The sequence below is a fragment of the Rhopilema esculentum genome, chromosome 11, assembly GCF_057945365.1.
Source record: "Rhopilema esculentum isolate cy_ngs chromosome 11, ASM5794536v1, whole genome shotgun sequence".
Classification (NCBI taxonomy): Eukaryota; Metazoa; Cnidaria; class Scyphozoa; order Rhizostomeae; family Rhizostomatidae; genus Rhopilema; species Rhopilema esculentum.
In genome coordinates, this window is record NC_142825.1 from 6,825,769 (window position 1) to 6,841,295 (window position 15,527).

Below are 15,527 nucleotides of genomic sequence, written 5' to 3' on the forward strand. Positions count from 1 at the left end.
TTGGTTAAATAATTTTTAATAAAATAATTTTAAATAAAAAATATATTTGGTTACACAAAAATATATAAATAATTTTGGAATTGCAAGATAAAATGGACTGATACTCCAAGTGGTATTTTGCAGCGCTCCTGTGCTTATTTTCTGACACAGAAAATCACGAAGCAGAGTCCAGAAAAGTTGTTAACTTTCCACTAGACAAAAACATCCCAGAAGGCAAACGTTCCTCACAAAAAATAGAAAATGGGCATTTCGTGGACATTCTATTGTTCATCGTGGACCTTCCTCCGGTCAGTGGCTATATGACCGTAATGTTTTCCTCACTCTGTCGCGAAGTTGAGCAGACTTCAAATTTTAGGTTGATAAATGAGAGAAGACCTTACAAATTATAGAGGCTTCTTTGTTGGTTGACAGTGGGTCTTCAAAAACCTCTTCAAATGCCTTTACGTATTCCTTCTTGACAATCGTTTTTCTGTTTTCTTCGTCAGAACGTTTCTGTTTTCAATCGTTTTTCTGTTTTCATGTATCTATAGAAGACCCTAGACAAACACTTCATGACCCTGGGCCGCTAGGCATGTAACAACATGTTAAAAAGTAAAAAGTAATTAAAATTATGAAATGAAAAGGAAGAGTAATTCAATACATGGCCGTAAGTATATTCTAGAAAGTACCCTCTCATGGCTTCACCGTTCCCTTCACTTTATCTTTCTAATCCACAGGTGCAGAACGTGTCGAAACTGTTTGCTTTTCACCTGCCCAAATAATTCTGCAGACTGTGTGCGTTATGCTAAAAAAATGCGCGGGAGGGCAGCAAGGCTCGTGATATTTAGTTGTCGTTATCATCTGACACAGAGCATTCGAAGCTAGAGCTGCAAGCCGAGAGGTTGAGAGCTGAACCTCCACGTCAGAATGTTGGCATTTCGAGCGAACTCGTCATTGTAAGTACTGTCATAGCTCTTTCACCTCTAAGCTGTACTGTTTGTCTTTGCAGAACGTATAGTTGAAGCTATTGTAATATTTTGTCTTTGCTTTGAAGTCAGGATACATTTTTCGAAAACCAAGTAACCGGTCTTAACAAAAGGTCTCGAAAAGTTCCAGAAAGCGAGTTCGATCAACAGAAAACAATAAGATTCAGTGCTCTGAATTCAGCGGCATTTCTTTATCGAACATTTCAAAAAAGGAAAAAAATTTAAACGGAGTATTTTAGGGTTTGTTTCTTCTTTCCGTCATGACCTGTTTAATCAGCTTTTTGCGCTTCAGTTTGCGTCATTCTTATTTCCTTGATGAAATTTTTCAAAGTTATGAAGAGAGAAGAGATAAATTTGTATTCCAGAATGACTTAATTGTTAGTTATCCACATATAAAAGCAGGTCTAGTTATTTTCTTTTAAATACATAATGATGACCCTACTGAATAACTTCGACCTAAATCGTTTTAATTGTTGCATCTACATATTAATGCAATGACGTTTGGGTCTCTTCGTTGATAAAAATGTTCGCTAATTTGGCATTGGAAGACGAAAAAACAATAAGCCCTTTCAGATCGTGTCATTCTAAACACGTAAGAATATCGCGAGCCGTTTTGAACTTTGAAAATATAGCCTGAACAAACCACCGATGGTGTCATCTTAAGAAGCATAAATAATTCAGGGGGCTTTTCTTGAATCGTTGAGCAGAAAACTGTTTCAAAATTACCTGTGACACAGAAAGGTTTTTCTGGTATTATTATGTTTCAGGGGTGCACATATCGCTGCCATAGTATAGATTGTAACATAACAGAAGAAACAGCATATGATATAGTTGAATAATTTACCTTGAATGAGCCACGTAAAATAGAGCATCAAACTCACAATATCAAATTTTCGAGCCAACTGATTTTTCACATCCTACCAAGTAGATTGTGAACAAGCGCAACGAATAAACGTACAGTGAAGTGAAGAATGAACATTGTAACTGATAATTGTGATTAGCGAAAAGAATTAAATAAATGCCTACTTAACAAGCCTTAAGAAAATTTCTCAAGAGTAGCAAGGTCATCTTCTCGTCATAAAGATTCTCCTTTTTAGCTTATTTCTTCTTGGTTTTTTTTAACATCGCCGAGTATTGAGGTAGAAGTAGTCCTTGATTAGTGCTTTGAATAAAATACGGCAAAAAACGGGGCGAAGCCAAACAATTTTTTGGAGGGGTAAAGAAGTGATTTTTGCCGACAAAGGATGTGGTCACAATATAAACACTCTTACATATTGCTTTCGTGCGTTTCTGCTTCAAAGTTAATACTTCAGTGCCAGCCATACCTTGAAAGTTCCACTTCTACAGAAATGTTAATACGTCAAAATTGTTACAAAAAGGTTACAGGGTGAGTACAAAACTTGCTTTTTTGCCCGGCAAAATTGCTTAATGTGCCAACGGACAAAGTTTTGGGGGGTACCGAACCCCCAATTCTCGCAGAATCACGAATACCCTTCCCATTAGAGTAAAAGTCATTTATTGGATCAAATAGCGTGCATCAGAGCTTCTGATCACCAGCCACTTAGTAGGGAGGTTTATACGACGTCTTTATTAGGGTAGTACTTGATACCCCATTTACACGCAGCAAATTATCCGGATAGCGGTCGCAATAAAAATAATCCGGATAACGATCGGGATTTAGGGCTGTGTTTCCAGGTATATTTAGTTTTGGAATAGGATTCATGGTGATTTGAAATTGTAACCATGCATACTTTGTTGCCTTGGGAATACGCTGGATTTTTGTACTGGATTTCGAATGATTTTTGTAATTATTCTTCATTTATTTCGGGATCACTATGGAGCTAATTGAAGGTGAGCATTGCTATGGGGAGGCCTTCAGACACATTTTTTTTCTTCATAACAGAAATTAGAACTTTTACATCGCTGGAAGACTAAAATTCTGGATAATTGTCTTGTCCCCTTTATTCTTTTTGAAAATCTGCTGCCGTCTTGATGTAAACATTTTTTTGCGCATGTCAACTAAGAACTCGGATCCGAATAGTAATCCCAGAGCCATTTACACGTAAGTTAGCCGTGACCGATCGGGATGGCGATCCACCTCTGAAAGTGGATTGAATCTATCGCATTTGCTATCCAGATAGACTATACAAAAATATGAGAATTGCTATCGCGTCAGAGCGCTATCTGAATATCAATCCTGATAATTTTCTACGTATAAACGGGATATAAGAGCGAAGGAATAATTCTTCGGAATACGAAGATATTTGAACAAGGCATAGAGTAACAGAAGTTGTGGGGGTGCTTGCCCCCTTAATTCGACAAGAATCGGAAAAGTTTTCTCAAAATATTGGATATTGCATTGGATATAGAAGAAAAAAAGCCGCCTTGAAAAGCAGCTACAAAAAATTCACTGTCGATCAGTCACTGTGCTTGACTGACCATTCGGGATGTCCCATCCCCGCCATCTGCCGCACATAACAATGAAATTGTTTTCAGGACGAATCCTATCAAGGAAAGAGGATTCTGCAACTATTACTTTTAGTTTAGACCAATATACTTCGCGTTTATAAAAACGTATAGGATATTGACCTTCCAGTTGTGACGAAAATGCTTTGTTAGGGGGCCAATAAAAGGGGAGACACGTGCTGCGAGCCCCGGGGAAATAACCCAATAAGTCGCAATTCACACGATTGTAAGATTTAAAATAGAATAGCTTTTGAATATTCTTGCATAAGAAGCGAACTGAGCATTGACTTTGCGCATATCCACTCTTCGGTCCTCTTTTAGGCTTCTGCTCCCGTCACTTCATATGCTCCCGGCGCCTTGGGGCGCTTCAATAGGTTGTCATTTTTCTAAAAAATGCTGTAACAAATACTCACATCTCTTCCTAAAACACTTTGGGATTTTCACAGTTTTCCTGCTTTTGGTCTTCAAATTTCATTTCTATGACGCTTTGATAGTTCTATGCTCTTTTGGCTTCCTTGAACATAAAGACCTCTAACTTATCTATCTTTCACCCTTACATGCAATACACTCTTTTTTATAAATTTTTTCAAATTTTGAGAAATGTTGTCAACCCCCTTTAAAAAATTCCATCTCAAAAACGAGGTCTTTTTCGTCATCCATAGGTGCTCTTTCGGCGAATTTTCAAAACTGTCGGCAAATACAAGATGTCTCACTCACTTTGTTGGCAAATCAGGCCTGAACCCCCCCCCCCCCCCCCCCCCCCCTCCTCCTCCCCTCCCTCTAGAGCACAGAAGCTAGCAACTGCACTGCACACACCCTTATAAATAAAGATTAAAAATAAAAACAACCCATCCTCCGCCAGCCTGAACTTCAATATACCGGAAAAACAAAAATAATGGAAATAATGAAATTGAAGAAAGATTCCAGTATACTTTAGAGAACGATGAATCTTTATGAAATTTTGTGGGATTCCATAAATTTAAGAAAATTTCCAGTATACTTCGGAGAAACAAGAATCTTTTCGTGAAATTTTGTAGATTCTTGAAGTCTTGAACGCCAAGTGGAAGAGTCATTTGAAACAAGTCCGTAAAGCATGCTTACAAAAATATGACCAGAGAACAGGTGATGCCACTGATAGTAAATTGTCATTGCTAAAGCTGTTTAAAGTGCAACCTAAGAATAATTACCGTGGAAAAAAGAGGAATGTTTTGGCCAGGAGATTTAAAAGGCTCCATAGGATGTAAAACTTAGACTTTTTACTTAATCATTAATTACTTAAGCACCCGTTTATAATGAATATGGTTCCCTCATCAAATCAGAAGTGCGTATTTCATAGCACGAAATCTTCTTACACAACAATACCGATTTTAGGGATTGTATCTCGAATTTTCGCAGCTATTTCTTCAGGCAACTGAAATATCCAACAACTGGATGCAAGGTTTGCATAATTTCATGAGTCTTCAACTCCAATATTATTGAAGATGTTATGATTATTGAAGGATAATACGAAGACGACGATGAGGAAAACGTTGACGACAATGATGACAATCACAATAAAGTGTCTTCCTTGACTTTTTCACAGGAAGTCTGATAAATATCTCCTTTGCGTTCCAAATTTCCATTCCTGGTTGCCAGAATACCGCACAGGGGCACCCCGTGCAATTACGTGTAGATGTACATGAGGGGCAAATCACTGCTTAAAATCACGTACGCCCTCAAGAATAATCACACTTTAATCAGAAATTAATCACATTAATAAAAAATCAAATTAATCACAAAGTATATCATTAATCACAAAAGTTACCCAAAACAAGTATTAGAATCCTTGCCCACTTTTATCCGGATATGTTATTGAAAAATTCAATATTTATAATTTCCTTTTCACACTTTTCCAATCTTTTCGTGAACACGTTGGAAAATCTGCAAACATACGCTCGCAAACAACAAGCCTTTATAAGTACCCTGCAATGGAGCAAAACTGAAGGCCTCGTTATGATGCTGGGGTCACTGAAACAACCATTGCTGTTTTTGTTGCCCAAATGCCGCTGAAGTTGATCTGACCAAAAACCACGTCTGATAGCAGTCATTTTCACCCATTGCCACAGGGGCGGATCCAGACATTTCCGGATTTCGCAGTTACAACTATTACATTTATGGGAAATGATTTATGTTATATTCTTGTAATTTCCACAGATAAAGTTTGATAATCAAGTTCCGTATTTCTGGAACTTGTAATTTTTTATATCAGTGAATGGTTTCAGGGATGACAGTTTAATTTCCCAATAGCTACATCACTTGCGAGGGCAGAGAACAGAGCACATGCATTTGTCTTAATGTCTTTCATTCCAGGCTATTTGGATCCATGTTGCTAATGATATTGTTCAGGAAAGATAGCTTTTTTGATGCATATTCAAATTCTTATGACAAAAGTAACAGCCCACAGAACAGAAAACATGCGTTTGCCTTAATGTCTTTTACAAGGTGTTCAACAAGGTGATGGTGTGTTAACCTTACAGCAACACACCACCATCACCCACATCGTCACTTTTTCTACTACACATACATTACTATTTTACAATCATCATCATTACTCTCTACATTCCCGTTATCATTTTATTTTTTCTATTTAATTAATTTTTCATTTTTTACTACCATTGTCACTATCATCACCATTACAAGGCCGGGGGCCTTGGCCCCCCCCACTATTTTGCAAAACAATAGAGTTTTTTTCAAAATCTTTTGTTATGGGTGTTTAATTTTCCCTTGGCCCCCCCACTTTTCAACCTTTGTCGGAGCCCATGCATTATTTAATACTTTCAGAACTTTTTATTGTTATCATTACTGCCCATCCTCATAACTCTTGCATTTCACCATCACCACCCACACTCTCGCACTAGCCACCCTTCCCTCTTCAACATCTGTTACCTATTCCTCTCCGCTGCGCTGCATTCACACCATTCCACATCAACCAATCCGACACCACCATCGCATCTTTGAAATTTGTAAATTTTTAGTTCGTTTACTTTTGCTCTGATAAAGCCACGTATGCCGGGGCAAAATATTAGCTATCACTGATTTGTGTGTTCGTTGTTGTTTATTCTCGACGCGTTGCGGTCTTCCTTATACACTACTGTTCAACAACGGTTCACTGTTTTTCATTCCAGGCTACTTGCTTCCATGTTGCTAATGCTAATGTTCAGGAAAGATAGCTCTTTTGATGCAAATTCAAGTTCTTATGACGAAAGTTGACGGCCCCCAGAAAAGAGCACATGCATTTGTCTTAATGTCTTGTACAAGGTGTTCATCAGCTGTTCACTGTTTTTCATTCCAGGCAATTTGCTTCCATGTTGCTAATACTAATGTTCAGGAAAGATAGCTCTTTTGATGTAAATTCAAATTCTTATGACGAAAGTTGACGGCCCACAGAAAAGAGCACATGCATTTGTCCTAATGTCTTGTACAAGGTGTTCATCAGCTGTTCACTGTTTTTCATTCCAGGCAATTTGCTTCCATGTTGCTAATACTAATGTTCAGGAAAGATAGCTCTTTTAATGCAAATTCAAATTCTTATGACGAAAGTTGACGGCCCACAGAAAAGAGCACATGCATTTGTCCTAATGTCTCACTAAAAGTGATCGACAACTTTTCAGTTTTTCACTTCAGGCTACTGTCATCAACCTATAATACTGATTTAACATTTTGCTTATGCCGCTGTTCAGAAAAGATATCTCTGTTTTTAGTTGTTAAGGTTATGGTAAACGTTTTCTGGATGAAAACATCCATTTTTCGATTTTTTCACATTCAAGTAGCCGAGCTTTCAAGGCACGCAATGATACCAAATTTGAAACTGACAGAAATTTTGAAAATGGAAAAAATCCCATGTAAACGAAGGTTTCCATAATTCCTTTATCAGAACTTTTAGTGATTTTAGAAGTTTTAGTTAGTTGAGGCCTGAAACTTTTTTGACCTGCTAAGCCGATTATCGTTGCTTTGCGGTTATAGTCGGATGTCTCTTTTACAATATCGCATGGCACATCCATGTATCCAATGTACAGCCGTGTTTATTTAAAAAGGCTTATTGATCTTAAAGCTTCAAGTGACTTGACCCGGATTACATTGTGGTTTACGAGTGTACCTTGCAAGTGCGATCAGTAAAATCCCGTTTTCTCCGGACTTACAGTTCGTCTACATACAGGTACGAAAAAGCTATTTTGTACCCAAGAACCAATCAAATGGGTCAAAAGTTTGCACACGGCCAGGACAGATGTCGGGTAAGCAAAGTGTCTCAAAATTTTTGTATTTGCTCTGGTCCGTCTTTTATAGCCAAATACAGATATGAGAGAGAAGAACAATTGTTTGCCAATTTTTGACAGGGTATAGTTTCAAGGGGAGGGGGGATTTGAAAAATCTGAGACACACTTTGGCAGCTAAGGTCTCAATTTCTGCTGATATAAGTCAGATTTTTTTACCTTAAACGCAAGGGCACAAAATAGCTTTTGAAGGTGGTACACTCATTTGAGCAGTAAATTTGCATGGAAAGTATCATTTTACAATATTTGCCAATTATTTTGATATGGTTGAAATCGCCACATTCTGGTGCATCGAGTGATGTATAGTTTAATTTGATTCCGTTATTATTTGCTTTTAGGGAGAGAAAACCAAATATCGTGTCAAAAACGTTTACCGTAACCTAAACGTTATTAAACATTTGTACCTTTTTCGTTTGCAAATCTGCAACGGTCAAATTTTTTTCTGGATCCACCCCTGTGCTGAACTGCTAACTTTTTTAAATTTCATTTAGTATGTTGCAAAATCGTTGACGACGTTTATTGAGCATGAAATTAATCGAAAGCATTTTTGAATCTACGATTCAGTTTCTAAAGAATAGAACAATTAATGAAAAAAATTAATCACCTTTATCGTTAAAAATCAAAATTAATCACACAAAATTGATTTAAAATCACAAATTAATCACTAGCGATTATTAATCTCGTACACCATTTTCAAGAGTGATTTGCCCCTCGGATAACATGGCCATAACATGAACAAATACTATATATTTCAATGGTATTTCGCTCTCTTTATAAAGAAATTTTGGTCTGTTGCCGATACGAAAACAGAATTACCTTTAAACAAAGCGTTCCCTACTGGTACTATTTTTGGAAGAATGCAACAGATATTGTTTAGCACTTAATGGGTTCCACTCAACTGCCCATTCCCGAGATAATGACGCAGTTAAGGAAATTCTCTTTGAGGTAGGTTAAGTGTTTAATATCAGAAGATGACTAGATTGAGTTGGGATTTGACAGTGTGTCAGAGGGATACTTAGGCCGTCGAGAGAACTGTTGATGGAGCATCGATGCAAAGAAAGTAAGTGATGTCTCTGACATGTAAATTATTCAATATCAACTACTTTGGCATATGTACATATCAGTTATAAACGACGCGCGTCTGGAGATTGTTTAGGGTTGTTAGTATTCCACCGTTCATTCTTGGTTTTCCTGTACAGCACTTGTTTACATCGATCAAAATCTCGTATAGAACAGCTACTTCTGTGATTAGCAAGCTATCAGCAGTTATTAAATGTAATCAAGATTCCAAAACCTAATGACTTTAATTTGCTCACAAAAATAACAATTTTCCTTGATTAAATTAACCTTAATGTTACTGAAGGTGCCGTGCGAGACTTAGTGTGAACCATGTGAAATATATCTGCAAGACCTTAACCGAAAACACGTTCTGTTTAATTGTCATCCTTTTTGCAAGAACGTAGAAAACCTTTGATAACAAGTGGTGGGGGCTTTGGTTGGGGCCTAGCCTATGAAGCAACCATACTAATTATCTAACAATTATAGGACTTCGGCGAAAAAGTTTTGGACCATGCTTTGTTAATTTTCAAGAATGTTCTTTTAGCAAGAGGGGTCATCCCTACATTAAAATAGGTACATCCATGAATAACATGTGTTACGCAATGCCAAAGTGATTTTCACGCACATCATGAAGTACTTCATCCAAATATCATACCCCTTCCCCAAATTTTGTCAACGGATTAAGACGAATTAAACAGTTGATCTTGTGAAGAACATTCCCTAAGAACACCCCCACCTCGAGGCGCCGCTATTGGTACTGGGTGTATGAATTCAGTAAACAAAGTTCTTAGTAGGGCAAGTATATTGCTAAAGACAGTTTAACTGGTCTTCAGTTCTGAATGAGCACAAAAACCACAAAATCTATATATTCCTTAGATTCTCTTATCTTTAAGCCTTGCCAGGGTTCTATAATCAGTCTGAAGGAATGGAACCCACAGAAAGGGGGAAAATACTTGCTAAGCCATTAAAACAACAGGCATCCTCATGTCAGGACAATTTATACATTTTGTTTTATATTGTGCTCCAGTTTATGTCTGTTCTAGCCTGAATTCAAACTTGCTGGCCTAGGCTTTAATATTACGATATGTTTAGATTTTCATTAATAATAGGCTAATTATGTACTTACAAATATTGCAGAATTTCCTGTTTTTCTTGTTGTTGTACATAAAAGATCTTTTTGGTGTGGGGTATCGTTAATGAAAGGTAAGGTATGTCAAGGAATAAAATCCCCAACACCTCAGAATTACCTTCAATTGTGTAGTTAACGGCACTAGTCCTCATCTATAAAGACTTCCTCTCTCACCGCTTGTGTCACATACTATGTCCTGACACTATGGAGGGTGTCACCTTCTTTATCACGGTACTGGGATGAGTACCACCTACTTTATCTTGGTACTGGGGTGGGTGCTACCAAGTTTTTTTGGTACTTAAGGTGGTGTGCCATCTCTTTTTTCTTGGTAATAGGGTGGGCCTTACATACTTTGTGTTGTGATTCGGCTGGGGGTAGCTACCAAAGCAAAAATACAAACGATCGAATCATTAAATGATTAACATATTCTGTGCGATTTTCACCCAAGATCAAATTGGCTATAGAAGCCTGCTTGCGCTGCTGTTGTTGAAGATGAAAAATATTATTCAAGAACACAGAAATACATTCAGCTAGGTAATGTTAATCTTAAAAAACCCATTTTGCAACCACGTGGATATTAGAGTAAACTGTAGGAGCGCCTGAGCCAGGGGGGGGACCTTGCCCTTGCACTCGCGAAATTTAGCATTTTTCTTTATTTAACTTTCGTTCTCTCCTTACTTTTGGGGCTTTGCTCCCTTGCCCTACAGCTCCTCCGCCGTCTCTGGTGAACTAGCACCCGAATTAAATTATCATGAACCAAACCATTGGTTGATTATAATGACTTTGATAACATTTCTATCGGAAAGCAGCTAACTTGCAAGTGCTTTTTCTTAGAGCAATGTTGAACGAGAGCGTGGATTGCTGCATCAAGATGAACGTTGCGCCGTATCATAAGTCAATCAACAATCTCACTGATGTCTACCTTTTGGCCAGGCCATGCTTCTCTCCTAAAGAGAGCTTCGTTGATATCCTCCTTTATATCATGAACATGAACCATGATGCCCAGAAGCGGCTTGAAAGTTGCCCGACCCAAACAAGCCCTCAGCCAGTATGCAATGTACAAGGGAACCAAGGCTCTCCGGGATTGGCTACGTTCTGGGTCTTGGTGCTGCTCGTTGCAGTGGGAGGCAACTTGACTGTTTGCTTGGTCATCTATAATGCTCAGATGTTAAGAAATATACTCTCCAATCACTTCATTGCTTCTTTGGCAGTCAGTGATTTGATGGTCGGCCTGTTCCTTGTCCCGGTGCAGATCTACTCCTCACTAAACTTTGGGAGGCTCTGTATCAGCCGCTTTCTGTGCCACTACTACAAAACCATGGACAGTATTTCCTTTGTCGCATCAATCACAAACCTGCTTGTGATAACTGCAGACCGGTTTATTGCTGTGGAATGGCCCTACACTTACCAAGATATCGTAACAAAAACACGATCAAAGATAGCGATAGGTGTTGTTTGGTTCAACGCTCTTCTTATTGGTGGTCTCTCAAACGTAAATTGGTCGGATGAATCTAGCGATACGACGGTTGCATGCTGGACAGACAACAAGATCTACATCACTCTGCTATTCACCATAGTCTTCTACGCCCCAACTGTCCTGATGGGCATAGCACAAGGCAGAATGCTGTTTATAGCATTGAGGCATTCCAGAGATATAAATGCTGCCATTCCAATGACTGCTGTCAGCAAGGACGGCTCTAACGATGAAATCAGTTCAATCAATCATGCAAAGCAGTTCGTCAACCGCTTCAAGAAAGTGCTACGCGAATACCGCGCGGTGAAAATTATCATGGTCGTCTTTGGCACTTTCGTTCTCTGCTGGTTGCCTGTCACCATTATTGCCCTGCTGCATGCTTGGTGCCCTGGATGTGTTACACTGAAGACATGGCAAACAACGCTTTTGGTCGATGTCCTGCCAGTTCTGAATTCGACATTGAATTTCTTCATTTACTCAGTGATGAACAGAGAATTCAGAAAGAATTTCAAGAGATTGCTCAAGAGGGCCTACATGTGGTGCACCAATGATATTGGGTAACAGTTATGACACTGAAGCAGTCAGGATAATCCACTGAAATTATGACTGATGGAGCCACGAAGTGGTACTAATTCTTGGGGTTGGGAGATTTTGTAGCTAAGGGATCTCGTGGCATGACTTAAATTTCGAAAAAAAAACAAAAATTTTGTCCGGCTGGTCTACAGCATGGATAGAGGGGTGATCCCTCGAAAGTAGATTAGAAAATTTGAAATAGCATTTGCAGACTACTGCATTGTAAAGGTGTTTATAATGTGGATGCTGGTCATTCGGTATATCAAATTAACAGAACCGGTGAAATAATGGAAATATGGACATTTAGTGACATGAATAGACTATAGAAACATGGACATTTAGTGACATGGATAGATTATGTAGAGAGCAGCATCGTTCTTGGTATTCATTGCTTATAATGGATGGATAATGTTTTATCAAAGAACGTTTTGGACTTTGTAAATTGTTATAATGTTGAAAATCGTGAAAAAAATGCAATTCTCTTTTTTGCCTTGCTGTGCTTTACTGTGTGTAAAAAAGGTACCGTTTACATTGTGGAGTAACTCAAAGGTACGCTGTTTCCTACTACCCAACCTACGGCAATACAGTTGCATAGCTTTACTTTATTTAAACTACCTATATATAAATATCCTACTTAATTAGTAAACGATGAGCTTAATTATAAGGAAAGCATTTCCTTTTTTGCGTAAGTTGTTTTGGTACTTCTTTTGCAGATATTGTAAATTGCTACCTTATTTGCTGGAAAGTCTTCTCCGTAAGATAACACAAACAAGCTGAGCAACAAACCTTTTCTCCGACGATGCAGCATGTACTGATGACTTGAAGTTGCGAATTGCCAATGAAAATGGTGCCAATAGCTCAAACCGAAAGGCCATTTCGGGTTATTTTTTTCGGATAACAATGATTGTCCGTTCGAGCAATAGGCAGTTGCCTCGTTTATTTCACTAGAAGAACAGACGCTCAGTACAAATTAATATGATCATTAGCCACTTTTGCTGGAAGATGTCTCGATGCTTTCAAATCTTTAAGAAAAATCTTTCGATGCTTTAAAACTTTCATTCTGTGCACACGCCATTTTGGCCATTTCAATTCCCGCCAAAACCTCGTATTCAGAATGAGTCATAATGCGGTTTGCGGCGTTTAAAGCATGCATTTCTAGTAATGTTTTTTGTTTTTCTAAAGCATTTAAACTTTTGAAAATTATGGATCTTGTTTTCAGTGACAAGACAGCTTTAACTTATGACAATTACAAGACAGCTTCAAATTATATTCGACTTGATAAATTTTCCGTAACCATACTTCTTTCACAATGAACAGAAAATGCTTCTTTAGTTTAGATGATTATACTTGTTAAGTATCGATTCAGTTACAAAAAAAACAGTATCATTTAGATACAGCCGTCATGACATGACACGAAACCATATGTATACCTGCTTAAGAAAAGGCTTGACAACGGTAATTTGAGGTGCTTTTTGCCAAAATTGATTTTATACTGATATATTTAGACTTTTGCGGGACCTAGAAATTTTCAAAATCTGGCATACGATGAGGAATATGAGACAAATCAAAAAGATAAATTTCAAAGCAAAATAAGGCAGAAGATCGATAAATAAGGGAAAGCACCATTGTTGAAAATATGCAGTGGACATTCGGGACCACTGGGTTGTACTTCGTAGATAAAATGTATCAAAGCTAGTTCCATGCTGTACACTTGTTCCATGTCAGTTGCCCGAAAATACAAAATCAATGGATATGCTTTATCAGCATAATATTCCGTGTGAAGTAGGTGCTAACTGATATCCGTTTAGAGTGGTTGTTTTAATTAAGAAGAAAACAGATTTTAATCAAAAAATAGTTATCATATATAATACGGAATTCTGGTGCCTTGGATATATTTTCTACGGAGAAGAAAGAGTTAATTTTCATACCCTAGGTGAAAGGGTCTCAACAATCTAGTCTCAGAAATAAAGTTCAAATTTTATCTCAGAAATATTCGTCACCGCATCGATCTACAATACCATAACCTTGGTTACTCGAGGCTTTGAAGGGTAGAATCTTAATGGAAAGGCACGTTAAAGGCCTTATTGATAGAAACAGCTTTTTCACCTGTGGCTAGAATGTTTAAAACAAAAACGACAGTTCATAGCTTTCTCAAAATCAATGAGAGAAAAGATCCCGTTGCTTACAATACAGACTCCATTCTTCCACTAGCAGTTTGACTTGAAGCAGCGAAGAAACAAAATCTGATAAGGAATGTGCCATTTTTGTGGAGACAGCTTTGAGGGGATTGTAAATTCTTAAGATGATCAATTTAAGTTGCTTGTAGTTACACTGGAATAATGCAAGCATAGCTAGAATAGCGATAAAATCAATACATGAAATTTTCTTAGCTAATTCCTTAGCTCGTACAAAAATATAAGCTATTCGAAAAAAATTAATACCGATCAATTTTCATAATAAGAATCAAGGCTTTGATAGATATGGGTCCAGTATAGCTGTTTTAGAAATATGGTTTGCTTTATGGAAACTTGGTAAATCCAGGTTTTGCTATAGCATTTCTTTATATGTTAATGACATACCAGATAAATTGGCAGTCGCAAGGGTTGACGCCTATGATGTGTGCAAGTTACCTTGTGTCTTCCAAAGAAAATTGTAACATTTCGATGAAACAAAACAGAATAAACATCAAAATAGCAGTTCAAAATTTAAAGCCCATCATTCTTGTTGTTACAATCTTATTGGTCTAGTCACTAAGTAAGTATAGGCCCTTGTCAATTACTTCTTTTAAATTTTTTAATCTTGCATGTACTATTCTACATACTCTATATACAAAGAGGCCATTACATCATTCAAGTTCGTATTGTATTCAGATCCTGTACTATGGCACTAAAGTTCTTCGCCATCCAGTCAGGAATAGAACTTTTTTCTGCATACTTCTTGATTTCAGCAATAACTCTTGTCAAGTCATTCTCTAGTCTAAGCAGTTCCTAAGTAAAAATGAAATCAGTTGCGATCATCAAAACTTAGCAGTTACCGAGACTGACGGGAATGTTTTGACAACATTGAAATTTAGCTGAAAAACATGCCTATCCCATTAAAGACCAAACGATACTCACTGCGACAGTCCAATTTTAGACATACCCCTAGAACTTGCAGAAAGTGATATTTTGCTACTTGTTTTGAAAACTTTTTCTAAAGATAAAAAATTTAGCTAGTGAATTTCTCCATGGAAAACTGAAATCGTTTTTTCTTAGTTCTTTGTATTTGTGTAATAACCAAATTTAGCTTGCACAATTTTGGTCTACAAAAACTAGAGATGTGTGGTGAGAAAAGGTTAACAGGATTTCATGTTCATTGGACTACAAAAATGATCACAAGGCAGCAGAAACCTTGCAAGAACGCAAAGTAGAAGTCCCCCAGCCATGTAGCTAATAACGCTCGCTAATAGAAGCAGCAGAACGACCTCTCGCCTATCACGTACACTTTCAAGACCACATTTTGACAATTTGGTTGACTTTATGATAAAACATGTTGCTGGCCTTCCTTCCAAC

The 15,527-nt window shown here is 37.6% G+C and overlaps 2 protein-coding genes across 3 annotated transcripts in view; one reads left to right on the plus strand and one right to left on the minus strand.

Moving 5' to 3' along the window:
* LOC135694026 (FIGNL1-interacting regulator of recombination and mitosis) overlaps positions 1-15,527 on the minus strand; it is a 59,547-nt gene that overhangs the window by 6,126 nt on the left and 37,894 nt on the right. The window contains exon 32 of the mRNA XM_089111463.1: positions 12,763-14,963. Within this exon, the coding sequence (XP_088967589.1) occupies positions 14,826-14,963 (138 nt within the window). The 3' untranslated portion in view covers positions 12,763-14,825. The remainder of the gene's footprint in view (positions 1-12,762; positions 14,964-15,527) is intronic.
* On the plus strand, positions 822-12,439 carry LOC135694030 (histamine H2 receptor). 2 transcript variants are annotated; one of them, XM_065212667.2, is made up of 2 exons: positions 822-935; positions 10,764-12,439. In XM_065212667.2, the coding sequence occupies exons 1-2, from the start codon at positions 907-909 to the stop codon at positions 11,962-11,964; spliced, it is 1,230 nt and encodes a 409-aa protein (XP_065068739.1). In that variant the 5' UTR covers positions 822-906; the 3' UTR covers positions 11,965-12,439. The 2 variants fall into 2 exon arrangements, with proteins under 2 accessions (XP_065068739.1, XP_065068740.1); XM_065212668.2 differs by lacking the exon at positions 822-935 and adding an exon at positions 8,552-8,801.